This window comes from Melozone crissalis, unplaced genomic scaffold (assembly GCF_028551555.1).
Source record: "Melozone crissalis strain CALT ecotype California unplaced genomic scaffold, PUWL_Pcris_2 ptg000033l_1, whole genome shotgun sequence".
In the NCBI taxonomy this organism is placed as follows: domain Eukaryota; kingdom Metazoa; phylum Chordata; class Aves; order Passeriformes; family Passerellidae; genus Melozone; species Melozone crissalis.
The window spans coordinates 16,428,261-16,453,191 of record NW_026535811.1 but is presented as its reverse complement, the minus strand read 5'-3'; the positions used below and the strand labels follow the sequence as shown (position 1 = coordinate 16,453,191).

General features: G+C 43.7%; 1 protein-coding gene across 1 annotated transcript in view; it reads left to right on the top strand.

The window, feature by feature from the left end:
• IRAG2 (inositol 1,4,5-triphosphate receptor associated 2) overlaps nt 1-24,931 on the top strand; it is a 34,606-nt gene that overhangs the window by 5,784 nt on the left and 3,891 nt on the right. Inside the window, exons 10-33 of the mRNA XM_054281807.1 lie at nt 251-328; nt 901-957; nt 3,159-3,218; nt 3,299-3,363; nt 3,450-3,549; nt 5,461-5,574; nt 5,839-5,931; nt 8,566-8,729; nt 10,171-10,285; nt 10,735-10,897; nt 12,703-12,764; nt 13,676-13,741; nt 14,524-14,632; nt 15,923-16,070; nt 16,878-16,959; nt 20,370-20,416; nt 20,500-20,564; nt 20,663-20,779; nt 22,224-22,306; nt 22,430-22,502; nt 23,211-23,265; nt 23,351-23,378; nt 23,910-24,050; nt 24,442-24,576. Of these exons, the coding sequence (XP_054137782.1) occupies nt 251-328; nt 901-957; nt 3,159-3,218; nt 3,299-3,363; nt 3,450-3,549; nt 5,461-5,574; nt 5,839-5,931; nt 8,566-8,729; nt 10,171-10,285; nt 10,735-10,897; nt 12,703-12,764; nt 13,676-13,741; nt 14,524-14,632; nt 15,923-16,070; nt 16,878-16,959; nt 20,370-20,416; nt 20,500-20,564; nt 20,663-20,779; nt 22,224-22,306; nt 22,430-22,502; nt 23,211-23,265; nt 23,351-23,378; nt 23,910-24,050; nt 24,442-24,576 (2,220 nt within the window). The remainder of the gene's footprint in view (nt 1-250; nt 329-900; nt 958-3,158; nt 3,219-3,298; nt 3,364-3,449; nt 3,550-5,460; nt 5,575-5,838; nt 5,932-8,565; nt 8,730-10,170; nt 10,286-10,734; nt 10,898-12,702; nt 12,765-13,675; nt 13,742-14,523; nt 14,633-15,922; nt 16,071-16,877; nt 16,960-20,369; nt 20,417-20,499; nt 20,565-20,662; nt 20,780-22,223; nt 22,307-22,429; nt 22,503-23,210; nt 23,266-23,350; nt 23,379-23,909; nt 24,051-24,441; nt 24,577-24,931) is intronic.

Here is a 24,931-nt window from a genome sequence, read left to right as displayed (position 1 = left end):
TTTAGCTCTCTGGGTCGGGCAGTGGTTATAAATCACATTTTGAGGGGTTTTCTCTTTTACTGGTGCTCTGGGTGGGAAAAGGAGCAGAGGCAGTTTTGGTGGGGCAAACACATGGAATGTATGTGCACAAATGCTGGTATTGCTTGAGAGTAGGCAGCAGCTTAGGGGTGGCGATGTCATTTTTGCCTGGTTTCTTCAAGGAGAAGCTGTCAATCCACTCAGCTGTGCCTAAACACTCTGTCTTGTTTAGATTATTAGGAATAGCATGGACACCAATGGGCTGCAAAAGAAGATTTCAGAGCTGTCTAAAAATGCAGCAGAACTTCAAGTAAGCATTTCAAAGCTTCAAGTAAGCATTTCAAAACAAGAGGAATAAAAAGTCAGTCTGGGTTTTACTTGGGTCTAGCAAAGGGGGGATTTCTGCTGCTGGAAGGCAAGCAGTCCTGAACCTCTGTGTTGAAGGACTGCAGTGAGATAGTAGCTTGGAGAGTGTGACAGCTTTCCCCAAGGAAGGTCCTGTCTGGAGGCTAAAAACTAGGCTGATGGAAACAATCCACAGTTTCATTATTTCCTCCAAGTTAAACTTTTTTTGGATACCTTTCCCCTCACTATTCAAGAAAATACATTAAGGTCATGCTTTGAGAGGTGTTGCTGAAAATATTGGCCTGGACAGATGAGAGGAAACAAAAGTGACTGGAAGTTAAGAATGCTTTCACTCTTTGCTGGGTACAAGATCTGTACTTTGAAACAAACACCACGCAAGGTATTCAAAGAAGAATTTGTTTTTTCTAAGTAAGGAACATTGATATTCTTTTTCCCTTCCTTGTAGGAAATAGGAGCAGACTTTTATTATGGTCTGTAACGATGGCTGGGTTTACTTTTGATTTTTTCATTCTGCAGATCCAAGCCCGTATCTATGAGAGCACTGTGGCAAATAAAGAGGCAAGCCTAATCCAGGTTAGTTGCTTTTACTTCATTACTGACTGAAAACCACACAATCACAGAATAATTTGGGTTGCAACAGACCTTAATGATACCTTGTTCCAGCCCCATGCCCTGGGCAGGGACAGCTTCCCCTGACCCAGGTTTCTGGTCTGTACTGATGGGAAGATTTGTAAAAAGGCAAGGCAGTAGTATTCACTGTGGCTCTTTGATTTTTTACTCTTCTCCCACTGCAGAACCTGATCCTATAAATGGCTTCAAAGTAGGCGAGCTCTATTTAGGACCTGCCTATGAGTCAGCATAATTAAAGGTTTCAGGATTTTGCTTGCCTTTTTTTTTTTTAGTCACAACCTATTAAAACAAACTTGCAAACTTCAGACAATATGTCCAGAAACTTCTAAAGGCTACTTTGTTCAGCAGGGAGCTACAGAAGGCCTTTCCCTTCATGTCTTTTATTGAAATTGTGTCAAATTAGAAATTGTGACTTGGAGCCCAGTGGAAAAGGAAATTTGTCATTTTATTGCTGAGGTGCAATTATCTAGGCTTTACTGAGGAGTGAATATTTCAGATATTTTCAAACATGCATTTTATACTAGAAAACAAAGCTACAAGACCATACAAATGTGCTGGCATTCTCTGGATTCATGAATTATGCAAAGAGCTTTCTATGCCAGTGGAGTTTCTACTTATCAGGAGATTTATAGCATGTTCTGCTAAAATATTTGACTATTGGGCTCCCTGCAAAGTGACTGCGGGTGAATGCAAATAGTAAAAAAGAGAACTGGAGTGTGATCCAGCTGATAACTTTGTATTGAGCGCTTCAATAGTTTTGGTTTGGTTGGTTGTTTTTCCAGACACAGTTTAAGGACACAAATTTATTGAATTTTTTTTTTTAAAGTAGCTTTTACTTTCTCCTACTTGAATTATTCAAAGCTTTTGTGAGCTCTGTAATATCATTTTATTTCAACAAGATTCTCCTAATCTATTGACTAAATGGGAATTTTGCAAGTAGACTGCTAGATTACATGTGGATAAATGTGAGTGGTTGGAATAATTTTGAAGAAACTGGCATGGAAACTTGTTGTCATTAGGATAATCTGGTTCTATAACCTCACTTTTCCTGCCTAGCTTTCTGTGCACTTCATCTCTTTCAAAAACCTCAATGATTTTTAAAGGGAGAGTAGGAAGAACTCATAAAAGTGAGAGAGGACAACAGCTCCTACTCTAATTTCCTTTTTTCTCTTATAAATTCTCTGCTGTCTGTGCAGTGTCTTTTATTGGAATGGCATAACCTGACTGGAGCTAATTGCTAGTTGCTAAGAAAGGTGATGCTTCTACTAATTCTTCAATCCTACCATGAGGGCTGGCTCTTTTTCAGCCTTTCTGTTGGGTTGTGTTTAATCTACAGGGTGCTACACTCTAATAATGAAAAACAAGTGAACTTGAAACATTGCAACTTGCTTGAAGGGTCAGTTTGTCGCAGACATTTTTTCACAGAAATCCTTTCTTTGGGATTTGTGCATCTTCTGGGAAGCAAAGGCCCCAGAAGAAGAATGTAAACAATTGTTATCAGCTGCTGTGAAATGCAATAGGATGCACCTGTGATTGGTTCATGTTCCATGTGTACAATTAAGGGCCAATCACAGGAGCAAGCTCGGGGAAAGATTCCCTGGACTCAGAACTTTGTTATAGATTCTTTTCTATTCTATTCTTAGGTTAGCAGCATCTGCAACTTCTCTTCTTATTCTTTTTAGTATAGTAATAATGTATTATATATCATATATCAATAAATCCAGCCTTCTGATCATCAAACAAGATTCTCATCCTTCTCTCACCCCAGCGACCTTCGTTAGGTCGCTGTAATATCAGTTGGGGTTAAAACTCATGCTGGCATGTAATATAAGTCATATTTTAAGTTAAAACTAGAGTATTTCTGTCTAGTTTAATCTGTTGGACCTGAAACCAGGTGAGTAATATGTGAAAGTACAACACTTGGAAAAGAGGGTTTGTCTCCTTAATTTCAGAGTTTAGGTAAGAAAGGTCATCTGAGTGCTTTCTATTAGTTAAAATTCAAGGTAACTTGTTGTATTCTTTTAAATTCACAGCTGTTTTTATGTGATGATCAGGTTGCTGCTCAAGCTAAACCATACATTTTACTGCTGTGATGTAGGATGGAATATAATTTTTTGTTGTTCTTTTCTCAACAATCTCTGCAGAAGGAGCAGGACATCAAGGAACTCGAGTTAACCATTGTGGAGTATTCCTCAATCATAGAGGTATGGGCTGGGTTGGGTTTGGCCTGTGCTGATTCTGCATGGCAAAGTCAGCCTCTCACCAAACCCCATGGATGTTTCAGACACTGAGAGCTGAAAAAAATAAACTGCTGGAGAACATCCAACACATGCAGCAAGAGCTGATCTCGTGAGTACTGTGGCCAAAGCCCAGGAAAGGCAGTTCATCAGAAATCCAAAATAGACTGATATGTATTTTTTTCCTGCTTCTTCTAGGCATGGGTTGAGTTTACCATTATTGTATAAATTTAACAGCAATATTCCTGAAGGGACAAGCACACTGCACTGTGAACTGGAGCTTGCAGAGTGTTCTGAGGTATGGATTAATCCTGAATTTAATCTCTTCCTAGTTGTCTTGCATCAGCAGAGGCAGAACAAAGCTCATTGCCTGTATATGATTAGATAACTCTGGAATTTGAAGCCATTAATCCTAGCATGTAAACACAGAGTGAGAAGGTTGCAATATTGTTCCAAGCACCTTGGAGAAAGTCCAAAGAATAGCAAATGAAACGCTTGTAGATATAAAATATTTGCTCATAGTATCCTAGAATGGCCTGGGTTGGAAGGAACCTTAAAGATCATCCAGTTCCACCCCCCGCCCTGCTCTACCCAGTAAATCTGGATGAGCTTGGGTCATGCATTTAGCTGGCAGAAGAACAGATAGATGGGAGATTCCAATATATGAAGGCTTTTATGCTGCAGAAAGTAAATGACAGTCTGCTTCTTGTGCTGCCTACACCAGACATGAACAATGATTCTTTTTCACTTGTGAAAGAGGAGAGTTCTTTTTCTTTGAAGTTGACTGTAGTGAGAAAGGAAATTCAGCATTAGAGTGAGCATCTTGATAAAGTTGTTGGGTCCTAATCTAATGTACTGTTAAGAAACTCTGATAAGCATCTCTGATGGCAAACCAAATATATTTAAATGAATAAAATAAGTTATTTATATAAATAGAAGATCATTATTAGACTAAAATACCTTAATCAGAATTATTTACTTATGACTACTTGTATAGTGCACTAGCTATTAAACCAATAATTTCCAAGCTAATAATTGCTAAATAGAGTTTGTTATTACTTACCCATGTTGATGATCATGGACAAATCTTTTGTTCAGCTTTGAGGAGTAACTTTGAGGGCGTGTCCCCACTTGAGGGAGGGATCTCCACACACATCCTGCTAGAAGGGGTGTGTCAGAAGCCCTGAGTTTAAAAAGTGGGGCTGGGTTTTTATGGTAGAAAGTGATTGACTGTCAGCTTTTTCCAGGCCAGCTGTGCCAGCTCAGTTGGGTCCCTTGTCAGGAGCTTCTCTTGCCACTGCCTCACTGGTGCCAATTTTTGCCAGGAAATGTTGTTCTTCACATCCTCAGAATTTTTAATTTTGGGATCAAGGAATCAGGCTGGTCTTTGCATTCTCCAGCACCAACAGCAGCATGATCCCCTCCCTTATAAATCCACCACTGATGATTTTTGCAAGTAGGGTATTGCTGAAGCTGTTTTACACCACTTTAGGCAGATCATCCTGTTACAATTATGGCTTTGGTTCTGATTTTAAGGTGAGCTATTCTGTTCCCATTTCCTTGGACAATCCATGGAGTCCCATCCTTCCCTATGTGCTGCTTTCCTTTCAGATAGAAGCTGTGCAGCACAGCTGACAGCAGAGAGATGCTGCTGAGTGATTTCTGCTTCTGTGCAAGGTGCATTTGCAAAGAGTTAGCCCATATAGCAACAACAACAAAAATGTACAAATACCCAAAAACTTCAGGCCCAGAAAGGAGAGGTAGGCTTGGCTAGGCAGCTCTGAGGAGTTAGGTATCATCCTATACTGCAGCTCCCCAGAGCCCAGTGAGTCATTGTGCTTGCCCTTCAAAGCTGCAGAGACACGATTCCGTGGAGTCACCTGTAAGGAAGGGCTCTGCTTAGTCATCACTTGGTAACGACTCCTCTGGATAAAGATAACTAATTACTGATTTCCTCTTGCCTGCCCTGGCAGGGATATTTACACTGGATCACTCAGCAGCTTAGCTGGCTTGCTTTCTTTTCATTTTTTTAAAATCCTTGTTGATGTGATGGTTTTGGAAAAGTTTTTCCAAGCCTCAAGTTTTGGTAGCTCTGACCTTCTGGTAAATACAGAGCAGGGGTACTTCAGGAAAGTCTAAATGTCACTGCTGCTGGTTTGCAATAAGGGGATGTCAAAACAAACTCACTGGCTCTTCCATCTCTCCAAAGATTATCAGGACTGAACAGGCATCCCTGGATGAAACACTGGATCGTGAAGTGCAGCATTTGCTTCAGGGGTCTGAATATACAGGAGAAAAATTCAAGACCATCATGAAAAACCTGGTCAGTAGCAAAGCTTATGTGGATATTGCTGTCTTTGATCAGCAATTTAATTACGAATTCTCCAGGCATTGATAATCAGATTGTTTGCTCCTTCTGGAAAACTAAGAATAGTTTGAGATTGGAGGGGGTCATAGTTTAACAAGATCACCTGGCACCTACTCTAACACTAATTTATATTCTGGGTAATTCTGGGCAGAGCTGTAGATGTGCGCTGAAAATCATGGAGTTTGGGGAGGTTGTTTTGGGGTTTATTTTCTTTTTCAGCAAAAGGAAATCTCTGAAGCAGAGGAACTTGTCATGGCTTTGTTAGAAGATCCCGATGAGGACATGCAACAGGCCTGGGAAAGAAAACTTGTGGTGAGTAACTGTTTCTTTGAAGCATTGAGTGAAACAGTGGGGCTGTGCAAAAACTTCAGGTGTGTATCTTGCTGCTGCATGCTCTGTGTGTTTATTACTGGAGATAGAGTCCATCTGTGGGGCAAAGATGGCTGCATGGAGAGAAATATCTTCTTTACTGGTGTTTTCTAGGAAGAAAAGGACGATTGCTGTTCACTTACATGCTGTGCTCTTGCTGGCTTGTCTTGTGCAAGAGCTCCTTTAGTTAAAACTCTGCTTGAAGGAAAGGGAAGACAAACCAGGTCAAAAAGCAAAGGAGGGTTTATAATCAAATTTCTAAATCAAAGCCTCCATAGAGTTTATTTGTTGTGAAAGGTGAGGAGTTTGGGTTTTACTGGGTATATTCTGCAGGAAAAATTTCAACAAAACCTTGTTTTACAACTTAATCTTGCATAATGTATTTCTCCTACTCCTCATACCTCTGGTGAGGCCTGCAAGCACAGACTTTTGCTCAAGGTACTGGTAAAAACATCTTCCCTATATAGTGGCAGATGCCTGTGGACACAACTAAACACTTTTGTTCCCTCCTCCTCTCCCCTGTAACAGCACAATTTCTGACATTTCCATGCATCTTATTGGATGTGACTTTCTCTCTGACCTGCTCCTTTCTGCTGATCAGCTGTTAGGAATGCTCCAACAATTCCAAGCTGGACATTAATGCTGTTTCCCAGTTCCCTAATGGATGTCAAAGCCCACAATTCCTCTCCCTTGGGTGACAGCAGGTGCCACCAGGGGATGTGCTACATGAGGCTTTGCTTCTTTGGGGAGAGAGCTGCCCTTGTTTTTCCTCTAGTGTGCACAATGGTGTAGCTGGGCCTCCTCTGCCTTCCTGGGCACGGCTGGAGCAACCACTGGGAGCCATCCAGTCCTGGAGCCAGGTTTTCATAAATTCAGCTAAGTCCTGAGACCTTCTCCTTAGAGAAGGTGCAATCCTCTCACTCTCTTCACCCAGATGTGGCTTTGGGTAGACTTTAGCAAACTGCTGGCTTGTGAATTGCTGTAGCTTTTTGATCTTGACTGGAAACCTCCTCCTGCAAAGCTGTCAGAGCTGAAAAATGCTTGTGAAGTTACATTCACATTGGGATCATATTCCTGTTAAACATGTGAAGCTAAAATCTTTTGGTATAGGAGTTGGAGTTGATTGTGGCAAATGAATCCTACTCTGGCTCCTAAAGTGTGATGTATTTGGAAATTGAGTTAACAGAGGATCAAGAAAGGGAAAAAAAAAATCCTTTAAAATTAAAAGGTCCCATGGGGGATGAGAAGTGACTTCATGTCAAAAATTATCTCCACCTAGACAGAACAAGCCAGGTATGTGTGAAATTTTGTGCATGCAGCTGAAGACCAGTAGATCAAAAAAAAGGGGAGGAAGATTCAAAGTAGCTTCTTCCAACCTCAGAGAAAGTGCATGGTCCAAGATTTAATTAGCTGCTTAACAAAAGTTGTCACCAGAGGCCTTCCCCACCATTTCCTGTGAGATTTATTATGGACATATTTTGCTGGGGTTTAGTGTTTTCAAAAACATTTTAAAGGATATTAGATATAAAGCCAACCTCAAGTGTGCATATATACATATATCTAAGTGTATATAGTGACATCAGAATCTTTTTCAATCTTCTACTGGGAGATAAGACTGGTTTGTGTGCTCTGAAAAGCCTATACTGTTTAAGTGCCAAATTATGGTATTTCTGCAAGTGAGTGCTGCCTGCCTTGGCTGAGGAACAGACCCTCAGGATGTGGGCAGTTGCACATGGTCACATCCCATGTCATCCTAGGAGCCCTATCAGCAAAAACTGTTTTTTCTTTTTTTGCCTTTTTTTAAAGCATGATGCTTGATGTGCTATTTTTTTTTCATTTGAAGCTCATGAGCATCAGACTCCAACTTTCAGGCAGATAATGTGGCCTGTATTTGTAAGATTGATGTTTTCCCCTTGGAATTGCTGCAGAATCCCAGGAATATAAACTTCATTCTTTCCTGACCTCTGTTTGACTCTCATTAAGCATTCTTTAAAAGCTGAGGACAATCTTTCATGTGTTCAGTTGAGAAAGGTCAGAGAGAGAGCAGTGGATTCTTCTTCTCAGGACTTTTTACTGAAAGTCACTGTTCAGAGAAATAGAAAGTTCAGTCTTGCCTAACACAATTTTTACCCTTTTCCCTCCAAAAAAACAGAGGTAAATCTAAAAGCCTTCATGGTGGGGCTCATCTCTGGCACAGATCATCTGCTAAGCATGTACAGCAAACAGGTTTTATTAGTTCTTGGTTATTTCATTAATTTTGCTGTAATACAAACCCAATTTGGACTCAGTGGACTCAGTTGTACTTTGAGGAAAGGGCTGCAGAAGCCTAAATTATCAGTTTGAGAGCCTCCTGCAAGATGATCTTTATTAAAACTTCCTCTTAGGAGCTATGGGTTTTGTTGCTGTATCTGGGCACCTTGCTGGTGGAGTTTCATCTTTACTCTGATAGTGTGGGATGTAGGTGATGATATTAATTGGTGGAGCAGGGAACTCGATTCTCACCATGTAAATTAAGGCTCTGGCTCATTCTCTGCTCTGTTCCTCCTCTAACCACATGGCAACTTCAAAATTCCACAGGCCCTCAAGCAAGAACTAAGGGAAAAAAGATATCTTTGGACCCAGAAACTCCAACTTTTGGAAAAATGCAATGAGTCCTTAGAGAAGGATTTTCTTCGAGTGGCAGACAACCTGAGGAGAACCAAGACAGAAGAATTTCACCTAAGGAAAAAGCTCTCTGCTAGGTACTCCTTCAAAGGATCTCTGTCTTTTTTTGGGGAGGGGAGGTTGGGTTTTGGCTTGGTAGTTCTTTTGGTTTGATTTGGTTTTGGGGTTTTTTTATAGTTGCTTAGCTGTTTAGTATCTTATTTTGGGGTGGGTTTTTTAGTGGAACAAAGTCTACTGAATTCTTAAGTTTTTTTCCACAGAGGAAATGGTCTTCTGTTTTGGAGAGTAGATCTGGTTTTAGCACAAGGTCTGCACTGTGTGGGAGTTAAGGTTTGTGAGTGAACTAATGTACAGCCTTGAAGGTGCCTTTGAAAACACCAGGGAGACCACAGGCTGAGCAGTTAAAGCACGAGGGCACTGCCCATTCAGCAGGTGTAGCCCTTAGAAAAACCTGCTGGGATTGTGTGAAGCAGGAGAGCTGCTAAATATCTCTCTGCAGGTATTTTTGCTTTGGGATACAGTTGCTAGGCTCAGGGAAGACATTATCTCAATTCCCCAAGGGTGTAGCTTCAATGAGTTGTCATTGAATATGAAAATGTGACTTTTTTGGCATATGGTTCCTTCTGTGACTTGTGATCTGAGAAATAGGATCATAAAATGGCCTAGGCTGAAAAAGACCTTAAAGATCATCCAGTTCAAAGACCCTGCCATGGGCAGGGACACCTTCCCCTATCCCAAGTTGCTCCAAGCCCCATCCCTGGGTTTGGGATGTTCCTAGGGCTTGGCAGCCCTGAGAGCTGATGCAGAGCAGTTGTACCATATTTTTGCCTGACTTACCTTCCACTGAACCATCCATTACATGCTCTCCCTCCACCTGGAAAAGAGCTGATAAAAACACTGATGCCTTGGTCTCTTAAAGCTGTCTCTGTATCAAAATTGTGATTAAAGCAATAACAAAAAACCCCAAACTCTCCCTCCCCACCCAAAAAAACCCCTGAGATGAGTTAGAGATGAAATGGGCAAGGGTTTCTGCAGTGGGAAAGAAGGGTTTTATTGAAAGCCATCCTCTTTAGCACCAGTTCTCATGGCATCTGCTTGCTGTCAAATGAAATTCCCTCTCAAGAAGAAATCAATCCATTGAAGCAGTAATAGCTCCTGGGTATCTTTTTCTAGAATGACTGCCTCTGTATCCAACTACTGTTTCTCCCAAACCCTGAGAAAACACATTGTTGTCCAAAGTGCAAAAGCTTGCCCCACTGAGCTCTTGCTTCTTGCCAGTTCTCTGGTGCTTCCCCTGTGGTACCCAGCAGTGTTACAGAAAGCCTTCATCTCCTTCCTGCTGTAAAAAAAAAAAGATGAAAAATGTCTGATTCCCTGGTGCTGGGTCCTGGGGAGCTGCAGTGTGTGACAGCTGACTTTTGGTGCATGTCCCAGCAGCCAGAGGGTGTCACCTCCCAGGCCAGCCTGCCCTGAAATGTCATTAATGGGTTGTGCTTTGTGCTCTCTCTCGCTCTGCAGCCAGCACAGGGTCGAAACTGCCAAACAGCTACTAGAAGAAACTTTGGCAGGTGGCCAGGCAGAAGACCTGTGTCTAGAGCTGCAAAAAGCCAGCAAGGAGGACATCAGCAAGCATGTAAGGGGCAACCCAGTTCCCTCTGTGTGGGGCAGCAGGAGATGCCGAGGGCCGCGTCCGACGCGCGGCCGCCCTGGGGAAGGGAATCGCGCGTTCCGAATGCTGTGCCTCCCTGCAAGAGTGGAACCAGCAGAGGAAGTAAAATTTGAGGGGGTGGTGACAACAGTTTGCTGATGAAAGAGGCAGCATTGCATATTTGTGGTGGCTTAAAAAAAAAAAAGAGAAAAGAGGGGAAAAAAAAAAGGCACCCAAAAATAGCTTCCATACACAGTCCACCCCAACGTAAAAATGCAGAAGTTCAGAGGGAGCTTTATCACTTCCTGAGAAAGAACAGATGCAGTTTGGTTTCATTTACATGAACTGTAGAGCCTTCTTGTGCTAGCCAGGCTGCTTTATTTTATATTTTTTTTATTCCTTTCTTTTTTCCCTAAATATTGTTTTGTGCCTAGGCGGAGGATCAAGCTGAAGCATTTCACTCTGCTCGTGAAGAAGCAGCATCCTTGAAGAGCAAGTTGGAGGAAGCCATTTCTGAGCAGCAGAAGCTCAGGGATGTGAATGCTGCTTTAGAAAGCACTTGCCAACTGCTTCAGGAGAAGGTGGAAGACCACAAAAGTGAGTAACTTCTGGAAATGTGCCAGCATTCACTTTTTGCATGGGCAAGTACTTCAGGGTTTACTTACATCAAGGGAAAATAGGACTGATCTGCAGGTCATCCAGTAAAATGCTCTGTGGAGTCTTGCTTGTTGTTTTGGGATTTCCCTCCCCCCCCCCCCCCCCCCCCTTTTTTTTCTACTTTTCCTTCTCGTTGAAGAGATCTGCCACCATCTGAGCTGAGAAGCAGGTGGGATCCTAAGGAGTGGGTGTTGGGATCCACCAAAGCTTCAGAAGCTCCCAACAAAACCCCCAGTCCTAGGAAGGGGGATTAGTAATTCCACATATGGCACAGGTACTGCTTTACCAAAAGTGCTGTTCCCCACCTTATACCTAACAAAGCCATCCCTATTTCTTGAGCTTCCTGAACCAAACAGACTTGATTTTTGTACATTCTGTGCTCTGTTTGCTGGTTGTGCTTGCTCTGTGTTTTTGACTAGCTGTGTGATGTTAGGCTGCTCTCTTCAGTGGGAAGCAATCCTGTCACTGCCTTGTACACGTGCAACTTCTGCCACAGAGCCATGGAAACTTCATATTGCCTCTTTGTGACTTACTTCCTGACATCAGCACCTCAATAACCTGGGCATTTAAATAATGCAGAGGTCTGAATCCAGAACACATGGCCTTTTTCTTCCCTAACCCTGGAGTCTGATCCCTTTCCTAGAGAAAAGGGATTTGACTGATTTAAGCCCTCTGAATGTTTTGCCCTCAGGCACACAGTTACCATATATGCTCAACAAATATGTGTGCACTGCAAACAACTCCGTGTGAAGCCACAGTTTGTCTCACCAGGAAAAATCCCTGGAACCCTTTGCTTTAGCTCTAAGGCACAACTTTGCACTGATATTGGCAGAAACAGCCCCACACTGTGCCTGCCCCACTCTGACCAGTGATTTGGTGTTTGTGTGTGTGCTCATGTTGCTTTCATGCTTCCCACAAACCATGCAGCTGCTTTATTTCGCTCTTAGCAAGAGGCATGACAGTGGAAATAGTTTGTCATTTTCCATCTCTGAATAGATGCTCTCCTGCAAAGTGAGCTTGAGTAGATCAAGAGAGAACCCCAGATATGTGAGACTGGTGCCACTGTGACTAAACCAACCACCCCCCTAAAAAAAAGGTCAACCCCCAAAGAACCACCATCCTGAAAATGATTAGGACCTTGGCTTTAAATTACTCCAGTTACTTTATAGAAATGTTTTCTAGGCAAATAAACTGGCAGATGTGTAGAGAATTTGCAAAGCATTTTGAAGAACAGGGCTGACAAACAAGGCTGGCACTGAAGAAAATAATAAAAGTGCTTTATATTGGTTCCTTTAGAAAGGCAGACAGGTCTGGTGCCTCTTCTGACTGAGGGGCTGGGCTGTGGTCTCCTCCCACCTACCCATTCCACCCCCTACTTCCTCCCACCTGCACAGTAAGAGGGGAAAATGTTTCTAAATACAAAGCCCATGGACTTTAAAACTTCTGTACAGGATGTCAGCTGGAAAGGACAAATATTTCTCTTCCCCCAAGCTGTAAGTGAAGGATCTGTTTCCACAGGGAACTGTGGCATCCTGACACTAATGATGTGGGGAAGCCTTGCCCTTGATTTGCAGGTGAAGATGTCCAGTGTTTTCTCTTTCCTGTGAAAAAGCTGTTGCAGGCTTAACCCGGCTAGTGCAAACTCAGTAAATTCTGATAAGGAGTAGTTAGAGATGCTGTAACATCGGACTGCTTGTTATCAAGTTGTTAGGAGCCCTGTTAGACTTGTAAATGTCTCTTCATAGCAACTGCTAATGCCCTGAGGTGGGAACTGCTGCAGAGGCGTCTCTGTGAATTGGTGTGCCAGGTATGGTGCCCTTTGCTGGCAGCAGGAAAGGTGGGCTTGCACAGAAAGGGCTCTGGTGGAAGGACAACACAGCTGAGAACAGCTGCAAACAGTTTGGCAGCACCTGCTATCTTCTTTTCTAACATGTACATCAGCGGTATGTACAAATCTGCACATTATTTTCCTTATTCAGCCTTCTGGGAAAAATGTGTCAGGACTTACAGGTGTGGTGTTGGTCTTCACTGTGAGCAATTGTGATTGTATCAGAAGGGGCTGAGGGAAACCTTCCCTGATGCACTGGTGTGATTTTTGTCCCACTCTGCAGACAGGCTTGAAAACAAATGTTTAAAATTTCATAATGTAAGGTGTTTTCAGTACTCAGACACTGGAATAGGAGTGAAACAATTATTAACTTTGTGGCCCTCTGTGGAGAAATACATTGGAAATTACATAACTCTGGAGCGCTTTGCTTGGAATAAAATTACTTGCTTCAACTTTGGGAGGGGGTGGAGGGGGAAACATCGTGGAGAGACTTTTTTCCCAACTGTCTCTAGTAAGGAACACTATAGCTCAGGATCTGAGCACTCTGGATTCAGCACAGATCAACAAGGTATTTAACATCAAACAGAAGGTCCTGAAGTGTCCCCTAGGCTGTGACAGGAGCATCAGAGGAGCAGAGCTGGGCCATCTGCACATGAATAAAACTTATATATGTACATAAGGGTCTGCAGAATTAAAGGCTGAAGGTGGCAAGGGCAAACAGCTGCAGCATTTTGCAGTTGCAGTTGTGCAACTGATAGCTGCAAGTAGTTCAGTTGGGAAGATAGTTTCATTTTGCTCAGAATCAGTGGTCTAGTGCTCCTTCTCCTTTTTTTGTTGTTTTTTTTTTTTTCCTTACCTGCCTGCCTTAAACTCTCTCTCTATTACAACAGTGCTGTGCAGAGTCAGAGTCTGAGTGCGCTCTGCTGCCCACAGTAGCTGCACATGTAAAAGGGAAGGTAAGTGTGCTTGCTGTGATCATTGCTGAGCCTCTTAAAAAGGGATGCTGGGTTTATTTGGGTGGGGGTTTTTCCCTTGATCACCTCAGGGGAATAAATAATGTTCCTCATGAGAAACTTTGAGTTAAATATTCTTTAAAAATAATTTGAGATCAATATCTGTATGTGTGCATGCAGGTGTTTTACATGCGTACAAAAACATATTCCAAACTTTATTGCAAAGCTGGGTTCCTCTGAAGCACAACACACACGTGATAAATTGCTTTTTGAGAAGCATCAGAGTCTGAAGATGGCACTTCTTCCAGTTTCTTTTCCATTTTTCATTGTTGAAGCAACCTTAGGTCAAAAACAGCTCTGCGCATGTTGTTTCAGGAGTCTTTTCAGATGCCATCTTCAGAAGACACCTCTTGGCTTGGCTGAAATAGTGTGTTTTGGATTATTTTCTTTGTTTTCTCTTTTACTCCCTTCACAGGATTTGAGTGGCTACTTTGGTTCTCCTCTCAGGCTCATCTTGCCTGGTTTTGTAGTATTTATTTCCAGACCTAGCTTGAACCAACACGTTTTGTTGCAAGTGCAAAGTTTCATTATCCTGCCTCTTCCTGTAACTGTTCTGCCCATTAAAGATATGAGCTCTTCTGCTTTTCTTGACAAAAAAGCCACAGAAAGATGTATTTGTGTAACTGTTGGTGTTACATTATGCAGATGCCTGTGTGTGGGGGGAGTTGGTGGCATTAATGTGTTCAGTGCAGTAGAACAGAAGCACTTCTTATTTTTTCAATTAGCAGCTCCACTGCTCTAAAAGACCATGGAATGAGGGACCCACCTTGTACTCTGGCTTTCCCTGGGCACTGCCCTTGGGTGCTTCACGCTGGCACAACTCCCCTCTGCTAGGTAAGACCTGGTAGTGTTTGACATTTCTCTGTCTCTCACCTGAAATAGAGAAGGAGTTGGCAGAACAGTCTCAGTAGTGCTGAGTGTGCTGCTGGAATGTGGAGAATCTGTTGTGGGCTTTAACCTATTTCTGCATGTAATCCAGGAATCTGAACCATGATTACAGTGCTTGCAGTGAAAGGCCTGAAGAGGTGGCTGTCTGTAAACCTGGCAGACTGTTCCCAAAATCTTCAGGAACTATTGGGATAAATTATACATCCAAATATATTCCTGACAGGATGCTTGTCAGTCTGGGCCCAGAGGGTGTGAGTTCTGTTCTTCCCATTCCCTCTGACTGCGATGTCCTGCTCCTTGGCTGCTGAGCTGAGTCCTGGTTTAGCAACCTGAGCAGTACAGAGCTACTGAGAATAAAATAATAGAGTGAGAGAATGGCTTGGGGAGGGACTTGAAAGATCAGCTAATTCCATCTCCCTGCCATGGACAGGGATATCTTCCGCTATCCCAGGTTGCTCAGAGCCCCATCCAGCCTGGCCTTGGACACTGCCACGGATCCAGGGGCAGCCACATCTGCTTGGGGCAGCCACATCTGCTTGGGGCAGCCACATCTGCTTGGGGCAGCCACATCTGCTTGGGGCAGCCACATCTGCTTGGGGCAGCCACATCTGCTTGGGGCAGCCACATCTGCTTGGGGCAGCCACATCTGCTTGGGGCAGCCACATCTGCTTGGGGCAGCCACATCTGCTTGGGGCAGCCACATCTGCTTGGGGCAGCCTGTGCCACTGTCCACTCAGCCTTCTCTTCTCCAGGCTGACCACCCTACCTTTCCCAGCAGATTGTACTTGTTGCTTTTTTCTGCACTCCTGAGTTGTTTGAACTTCCCTGCAACTCTCAAGCTTTATGAGGATTGAAAGCAGCCACTGACAGCCATGCATTTCAGGGCTATAGAGTTGCAGGGTGCTGGGACTTCACACACAAGTGTTTTTCCCAGCAGTGAGCTGGTACCACACAGAGGCTCTTCTCACACAGAATATACATGTTCAAGTGTAATTCCAGGCATTATTGATGGGAATGGAAGCAAATCATCCTTTGCTACACCTTGCCAAGCTCTCCATCTGCAGAACAATTTGAGGCCGCACAACCAAAGCCTTTCTTACCGAGATAGAAGTTGCCTCATTATAAATCTCTGCTTGATTGGTCTGCTTCTTGATTATTTTAGAGTTACCCAAAAACTTGTAACTAAATCCAGCTTTGCCAAGGACCACCTCTCTTCATGCTTGTCCTTCTCACCAGATGCTCTGACCTTGGAGACCTCCTGCCCAAATAACCCTCCTGGGCACAGCTGGAACCAGCCTTGCAGGCAGAGCTCTGGCAGCTGCACCTTGGAGAGGCATGATGTGGGACATGTGTCCAGCTCAGATGTGACCTCAGGAGGATGCAGGTAAGGTGATGTAATAACCTTTTGGGGTGAAGGAGGGGAAAAGTCAACAGGGTCTAGCAGATTCCATGTGCTGGGTTCAGCTGCAGGGCCATCCCTTAGAGGGAATACTGGACACATGGTGATCAGCCCATGGGGATCCAGGGCAGCACTTTGCTTCTATTCACAGCTACCAGAATTCTTTACTGGAACTGCTGGGAACCAGCCAAATACCCTGATGGGGTTTCTATTTCATGCTGGAGAACTGAGACAAGAATGCCAAAATCATGTCTATATTCCATGTTTAACTCTAATTTAACAATTAACGCAAATTTAACAATTGGTGTTGCCATTAGGTGCCAAAATCCTATTGGCTTTGAGGAGTCACTTTTCTTCTTTTGCAGAGCTTAGAGCAGGAATTCTGAGGTCCTTGCCTATCAAGCTGCCTCCTTAGGTCTTTAAAATAGAGATTGAACTGCTTGAGATTATGAAAGCTGAAGTGAATTGCAGTGAATATTTTAAAAGATGAGGATGTTCCTGAAGGTGCAGAAGCAGGCAGTCTGCAGCAAGAGACTCAGCAGCTCTCAAAGCTTTTGCCACTGGTTTTCTGTGGAATAGTGCAGTGTGGAGGAGGTTGGGAAAAGGGCTGGTGGTGGTTCTTGCTGTTTGGGGGAGGAGGGATTGATGTCGGTGATGAATTTTTCCTTCCCTAAGAGACCAGCTGACTGACTGCACAGAGAGTAGTGACTTCAGTTGTTATGTGCTTAAGGAAAATGGGCACTCTATCTCTCTGTTGTTTGGGCAATATGCAAATAAAGCCTATGTTGCCAGGTGGAAAACATGCTCTGCTGATGACTACACTGATGCAGACCTTCCTGTTTCCATTACAATGATGGACTCTTCACTTGCTGAGGTGAGTGCTGGCTCTGATGCCCGAGATGTGGTTTTGAACAGACTTGAGCATTTCGTGCCTTGCTCAGACCCAGGTGCAGATGGCTCAGCTATAAATCAGCACTGCTCCTCAGTGGATGGAGCTGGCACCAGTCAGCAGGGTGCTGTGGGGGGTGTTCCCTTCTCTTTGGGCATGCTTCTGCAATACCTTGGTTATAAAACAAAATGTCTTGATATTTTGTGTCTTGAACATCAAAACCCAAAAACTGGGTCATGCTTTTAGCTGTGGAGTGTTTTAAATGTGGTTTCAAGGGTGGAGATAGTGCTGGTTCTGCAGTAACAATTGGTTCTGCCAGGCAAGAACGGAGTGTTTTCACTCCTTTTCTCCACCTGCAAGGAGCCACAGGATGCTTCAGTTGGGAGTACTGCCTCTCTTTGCACTTCCTCCCACAGGCACCATGTAACAGCTGAAAAATGCCATCTTTGCTGTAGGGGAGCTTTCCTTCAGCTGGTGTACTCAGCTATGCCTTCACTGCTGCCCTGAATCCTGCATCTAGAGCTCGAGCTGCAGTTTCCCTGGGGCAGCAGCAAGAGAAGCTGCAGATCAGCACACCTAAGCTGTGCCTCAATCCTCACCGTTGAAGTCTAGACCTCAGCTCCACCACACAGGGCTCCTAATGAGCTTACAAACTCCTGTATTGGTGGGGATGGTGGAAGAATATTGATCAGTGGTTTCTGTGAACCTGGAAATAACCTTTTGGGACCACAGAGCAGCCAGCCTCAGGGTGAACCTGCCTGGTGTGTGGTACCTGTGAGTACAGGATGGTCTGGTTGTAGTGGTAAATCAAAGCAGAAAGTGCAGTGTGGGTAGAAAGTAAGAGTGCTGGGGACTCTGTGGTTTCAGCACACTGGGGTAGAGCAGGTGAAGGAGTCCCAGTTTGTGCTGCTATTAAGTGTCCTTAAAGAGGATCCTCTCAAGGGTTCCTACTTTATCCAGTCCTCCTGGAAAGTCACAGCTGTGCAAAGGTGTGTGAAACATCTGTGCTTTGTTGCTCTGGGGCTTTCTGTAATTCTAGCTGGGCTCAAAAATGTCTCTCTCCATCCTTATCACTTTTTAGTATAAGCTTTGCACATGAATGTTCTGAAGGGGGGGAAATGAAAATGTTTATCTGTTCAAAACACTGGCATGTAGGAAAAGTTGTATATTCTTATACAGTACAAAAAGTCTCCCTAGTTTTCTTTGGAGTTTTATTACTCTGCAGTTGCAGATGTATTTGAGCAGATCAGATTGTAAGTAACTCAAATTATTTGGGTCAAATCATTGTCACCATAGAAGCTCAGGGGCTACTTAATAAAGGAGCACTTGAGAGCCAAGTGAAACTTGGGCTTTTTGTTCTTGTTTGGCTTTATAAATGTGGAAGTTGTACCACAGCCTGAAAACCTGACAGGTCTTCCAAATGTTAATAATTGTTTGGGGGGAGTTGTACAAGACTGTGGCCAGAATTCATGGGCTGAGATAGAGAACCCTTGGATTATTATGCTAGAGGGATAGATGTGGGAAAAGTGATTAGGGATGGGCTTCAGGATCTTTTTTGGCTGTTCTTCCTCATTAAAGGACTGTGCCATTCTCCAGTGCTCTGTCAACAGATTTTACTGTGAGGGTGGGGAGGCCCTGGCACAGGCTGCCCTGAGAAGCTGCAGCTGCCCCATCCCTGGCAGTGTCTAAGGCCAGGTTGGATGTTGGTCTGAGCAAGCTGGGATAGTGGCAGATGTCCCTTGGACAAGAGTGTTGGAACTTTAAGGTCCCCTCCAACCCAAACCATGGTGTGATTCTATTTTATTAAGACATCTAGAATGTGGTTTCTCTTTAACTGGGATTTTTTTCCCCTTTATGTGGAATCCATGGGACTGTACAATCCTGGCAGCCAGCTTAGGGTTTTAAAAACTGAATTGAGGGTTTTCCTTCATTGCAAACAGAAATCACTGAGCATGTGCCCATCTGGGCAGGTACAGGTAATGTAGCATAATGTGTCATTTCAGTTCTAGGTGATGCAAGGGCTTTTCTGTTTGCTTGGGTGCTGTGTGTTAGTTTTAAAAGCCCTTTAGATTTCTTTTCTTTCTAACATGATGGTATTCTCCCTCCCCAATACTTCTGCAGACCCAATGGCCTGAACAAGGCAAATGTATTGCTGCACTTCCTCAACTTATGAGAGAATTCAAATAACAATAATAAAAATAGCCTGAATTTGCATTAGGGGAAGCATCCACCTGGCTGGGCCAGGGCTGTGCAAGAGCAGCTCTGACAAGGCAGGGAGGAGGGAAAAGGCACTTGCTAATGCTGGGAGCAGTTGGTCACTCTTGGGAATGACCAGGGCCCTTGGATACCTCCTGCTCTCATTTGCTGGGTTTCCTGTGTCCTCTGAGGGTGTTTGAAGGGGATAGGAAAGATACCAGAACACAGGCAGTCACTTGCTGATGTGGTTTTTCTGTTGTTTCTCCACACACACTTCAGTAGTGCTCTTGGGTGCTTGCTGTGGAGGGAGCTGTTCCCCCTCCCTCCCTCTCCTCTTAGAGAGGAGGGGGTTTGGGCTGGTTTTGTTTTCTGTTCAGCACTTCTCTTCAGCAGTGGGTAATTCAGCACAAGTCATTACCAACTTAACCCTTTAAACCTCATCAGTTCCCCCCTGTGTCTTTAGCCATGAAGTGAGACCAACCCAACAACTGAATGAGCGAGCTCGAGCTCTCCAGGGTGAAATGCAGAAGAGGGACATTGCACAAATAGCACCTCCCTCGAAATTCAAAGCCTCAAGAGGATATTGGTTTTGTCTGTGATGTGATAAGGCTCAGGTCCAAAACCGCACTGTGGCAACTAGAGGAACATGAGCAAAACTGCCAGCTTTTAATTGCTTTGTTCCTCTGCTGCTTGCACACCAGGGAGGCTTGAGGCCTCTGAAGGGGCTGGGTAATTGTCATATATAACATTGTTGTACAACACAGTGCACAAGTGTTCTGAACCATCTGCTTGCTCATGCTGTGACTATTGGCACTTTTACCTAATTAGGCTAATCTCTACAGCCAGGTGAAGCCCTGTGCACCTCATTTGTAGGTTTTGGGCTCCAGACCATGAAAATGGATCTCTCCTGATGAGAGAGTTTTAAGTTAAGATGGAGCAGTGGTGGTGCAGTAACGTGTTTGTTGGTCATTGAAGATGTGAGTTAGGAGCCAACCACAGAGTGGGGAACAAAAACACCTCTCTGAGTACAACATTCCTGAGATGTCTTTAGACTAGTTGGTGATTCTGTGAACTTACCAGCTAGTTCTTCACTGCTGGAATAGTTTAGGCACAGCTGGGAAAGTTAAAGATTTGACATACAAGTTTTATACTGGCGTAAATCCTCTGATACTCACTCTTTTCTCTCTCTCTCTCTGAAGATTGACTGTGAGGAGTCAACACCACCAGCCATGCTGATCGCATCCAGGTCAGGTCTTGTGCAAGATTTAAAAGACTTTATTAAGATCTGTATCATGTGGATGAGTATCTGAAAGGGTTTTGTTTTGGCAGTGATCACTTACCATCAGCCCAAGAAGCTCTTGCATCCTCAGTGGAAAGCACAGCACCGGTACCAGGTGGGTCCTTAACCTGCAGCACTGGGAGTCTTGGATGTGCCCAAGTCTGTGTGTTTACTGAACAAAGAAAGCTGTGTTTCTGCTGTCTGGTGTTGCAGGCTGCCTTGTTATGGAGGAAAGCTCATCCAAGGGCTTACATGAGAGAGGGGAAGATGTGCCAACTTCTGTGGCAGTGGAGACAAGCAGCAGTAAGGAGCCAGCTGCTCCTGCGGCAGGTACGGTGGTGGCTGCACTGCCTGTTGCTCACCCTCTGAGGAAACGGTTTGCTTCCAGCACATCTTTGAAGTGAGGAAGCTGAGTAAGAGCAACAACATGAGAACTTCTATTTTTGCAAGTGTTTTCACCTGCCAGTGCTCTCAAGCCTCCATGAAGCTGAGTAGGAATGAAGTTTTTTACCCCTCTTACCACAGCACTGCAGGCAAGGGAGTATGAAACAACTTGGTGAGATCTTGGGGCTTGCTCAGCTGGTAAAACAGTGAGTGGGTACAAAATCTCAGATCATTTTGACAAGAGAAAACATGTTTTTGTGGGTTTAAACAGTTATTTAGTCCAACAGTGCCACTAAGCACTTTCCTCTCGTTCAAGGCTGTTGCACAAGAAGCTGGATGGGTCAAGAGGAGAGATGAGGGTAGAGGCATTTGAATATTGTTCTGTCTTTGCTAGAGCCATAAACACCCACCAGATTCTTACCAGCTCTTGTGATTTTCTTCCACTGAAAAACTATAAAATCAAACCAAAACTGGAGCATCTGTACACACTGTATTTAAGCTGGTTTTGTGAAGCTGATCTGAATAAGCAGCACAGAATACCTGTGTATGTTTGTTTATAATATCTTTTTAATCTTTACCTCAATATAAGACTACAGTTTCTTGTTTGGTTTTGTTTCTTTCCTCAGTACTATCTTCCTGAAATCTAATTCTGTCTCATCATTTAAAAGCATTTTCTTTCTACTAATTTCCCTCTACTGTTAATTTTCATATGTCATCTAGGTGCCTTTAGTAAGAGGAAGCAGATTTGCAGAACAGATTTAAAGAAGTCTCAATAGCTTTAAAGTCTGAGAGTCCAGCTATCTGTTGCACATCTCTGAAAAGAAAGTGTTCCTAATACTAGAACTAATAAATCTCCCCTTGCAGGCTTCCAACTTGAAACTGGAGTTTTTCTGGATTGTTTGCTTTTTTTTCTTTTTTTTGTTGTTCTCTGTGCAATTGCTTTGGCTCACAGCTATGTGACTGCATAAACAGAGAAGAAAACAAAATATTCTAGATGTTTTTAAGGTATAAATACTAATTAAAAACTGCCTCTTTAAACAGCAAACACACCACCAACAAAAAAATCTCCATGCTGGTAGCAAAATATAAATTTTATTTATCCAAGGGAATATTACTGTAACTCCTGCATCTTTAACTACAGGAAGTACATTATATTTTCAGCTGTAGACATATAACACCTTCTTACGGGGATTTTTTCCAATCTTAGTTATCATACTTCTTCCTGTGTGTCTTTATAGTGTTCCTTGCTGCCTTCTCTCTTTCTCAGTGGTCTTTCATGGCATTTGGTGCCGTTTTTTGGCTTGGTTGGCCCATGGCTAAAATGGTGGATGTTTGAAGCTGGGTGTGCTTTATTAATTGTTACATTTGGATTTGGGAATGTTTTTCACAGGACCAAGTCAGATCACAAGGGAATCCTCCCTGGCCACGGAAGAACACAAGCCTGTGTTTCAAAATGTTTTGAAGCAAGACCTGGTAAGAGTGCTGGTGACAGTGAAAAGCCCAGCTGGGTTGGCTGAGCAGTGACAAAGGAGGGGAGAGCCCCTCCAGGGGTGGTGTGGCTGCTCCCTTGCTCTGACTGCTCTGATGTGCCCTTAGGAAGCGGACCAGGAAAAGAGAAATAACAAAGAGCGGAGTGAGGAAGCACTAGCTGTGGCTCCCAGCAGGAAAGGTAAGGGGGTTATGCTGGACACCTTCATGTTACTGGAGCACAAGTTGAGTCCAGAGCTGTGTAGAGAGGTGCAGGGAGTTGCCTGTCCCACACCAAGTGTGACGTTTTAGGGCTTGGTACCTGCAGTTGGAGATCACAATGACTAGAAGAACAGTGGTGTCATGCAGAATGTGCTGCCCTGATTTCTGCAGATACTGATCTAACCAGCTCCACATTCCTCTAGACAGGAGGAAAATTCTTAGCTGCAAAGGAGTTGGGATATTTGAAACAGTTTTGGCACTCCTGTTCTCCCCAGAGATTTGTAAGAGAAGCATTTCTGTGCTATCCATGATATAGAGGAGCAGGATGTTGTTTCTCCTTAGGCATACCTCCTCTTTTGCCTTTGGAGATCATTAGAAGCTGGTGAGGTAGTAAATTGCATAACATCCTGAAGCAAAAACCTTCAATTAACCATTTCTGTGCTAATAATAAGTAGCAGCTGAAGTGCCCCGAACAACTGACTTTTGGAGCCTTGTACAGGTGGCAGTGCTGTGGTGCCTCACAACAAACAGAACCTGAGGCACATGAGTTCTTTTAAGTGGTGAGAGCTTAAAACTGTAAATCTTGAACAGAGGGTTTTGTGGAAGCTTAAAAGTCTCTCACAGGTTGGTTTGGGGAGGCTATTTTTTCACTTTGGTCTGAAAATGGGTTTTTTTGGTCTCTTCTCAGGGAGTTTACCCACTGCAGGTGGCATTAAAGGAGATAAAACCAAGCAAAATGAGCCGTAAGTGTTTTGACTTTCAGTGATCGCCTGCAGGTATGAATTTAAAGCCACAGTCTGTTCCATGGTTCTTTTTCTTCCCCTACAGTGACTCCCCAAATGAGAAGGAAGTGGAGGTAAGTCTCAACTGCTTGTATCCTGAAGTATTTCAGACATCAGATCTTGTAGATAAACTCCTCCTATGTAAATGAATGATCCAGCTTAAACTGGATGTATTCCTGTAGTCTAACTTCTGAAATCTCTTTCCAAGCCTAATGGAAATTTTTGCAGGAGATGGGATGGAGAAAGGTGGAGATCTGTAAAATTGAACAAAGACCTGTCACTACGGTGACATTTGTTTGCAAGCTTGAAGGAGCATAGCTGTGACCTCCTCCCAGGCAGAATGTGCTGATTTAAGACAGTTTTGTCAAAAGGCACAGATGGCACATTGTGCTGCCAGGATGTCACCTCTTCTGGCTGCAGAACGTTCCCACCATCACTACAGATGGGAAGACCTGCTTTAAGGAAGTGGGTCATGTTCACTTCTTCTTTTGTATCTCTCCTAAACTTTGGTCACAGGGTATAGCACCAAATGTCATATCAGTGTCCAAATCTACCTAAACTTCTGCATCACTTGGATTCCTTTGAAATCTTTTCTCCCACAACAGGCTGAATTTCTGAGGCTGTCTTTAGGTTTTAAGTGTGACTTGTTTACCTTGGACAAAAGAGTGAAGCTTGAAGAGAGGTCCCGAGACCTGGCTGAAGAAAACTTGAAAAAGGAGATCACAAATGCTGTGAATATGTTAGAGGTAAGGCCAAGGCTGGTAGGGTGGATGGGATAAGTAGATGTGAGTGTCTCTTAAAACAGCTCTTTAAAGTGGGGGTGTGTGCATGGGATGCATGATGAGCAAATATGAAGTTCTGGAGCAATGCAGTTGAAATATGAGAGATTATGAAGGGTAACCCTGATCCAAGTGTATTGCATGCACAGGCAGCAGGCAAATTTTCTGTTGCACAAACATCTGACCCCTGCTTCAACTGCTTTTATGCTCCAGTCTCTGCCCACTGGAGCTCTCTATCCAAGTTACACTGAATAGGGATGTTGATGTGGGCCTGAATGCAGCTCCTCAGTGTCATCAGCTCAAACTTCATTCTCTGTTCATAATTCACACCAGTTTTCTTACCAATGTGTGCTCTTAGGCTTTGGTTCCTTTGTGTGAAGAAGATAACCAGGCACAGGAGATCATTAAGAAGCTGCAGAAAAGCCTGCAGTTCCTTAGCCAATATGCAGCTCGAGTTGCCAGCAGAGCAGAGATGTTGGGAGCTATTAATCAGGTAACACTTCCCATCTAAAAGTACTTTGTACAAAGCTAAAAGCTTCTAGCTGCAAAGGGATGGCCACATCTTGCTGGGCTTATGGTTCCAGGATTGCATTTGGGAATCTGGTGTGTGTAGTGTAGACTGGTCAGAACACCTTAGTCCTGGCCTTCCCTTCTCTCTGTGTTCTTATAAGGAATCCAAGGCACTGAGAGCAGCTATGCTGCACTAGAATTGTGCGAAAACCCACAGCAGAAATAAGGTTCTGGTTGAAAAAAACTAAACAATAAAGACTTTGCAGCAGTGAGATGTACAGAATACCAAGCAGTGTGGTAACAATGGCCTTGATGCTGCAAAGGTGGTTCTGTGCCTT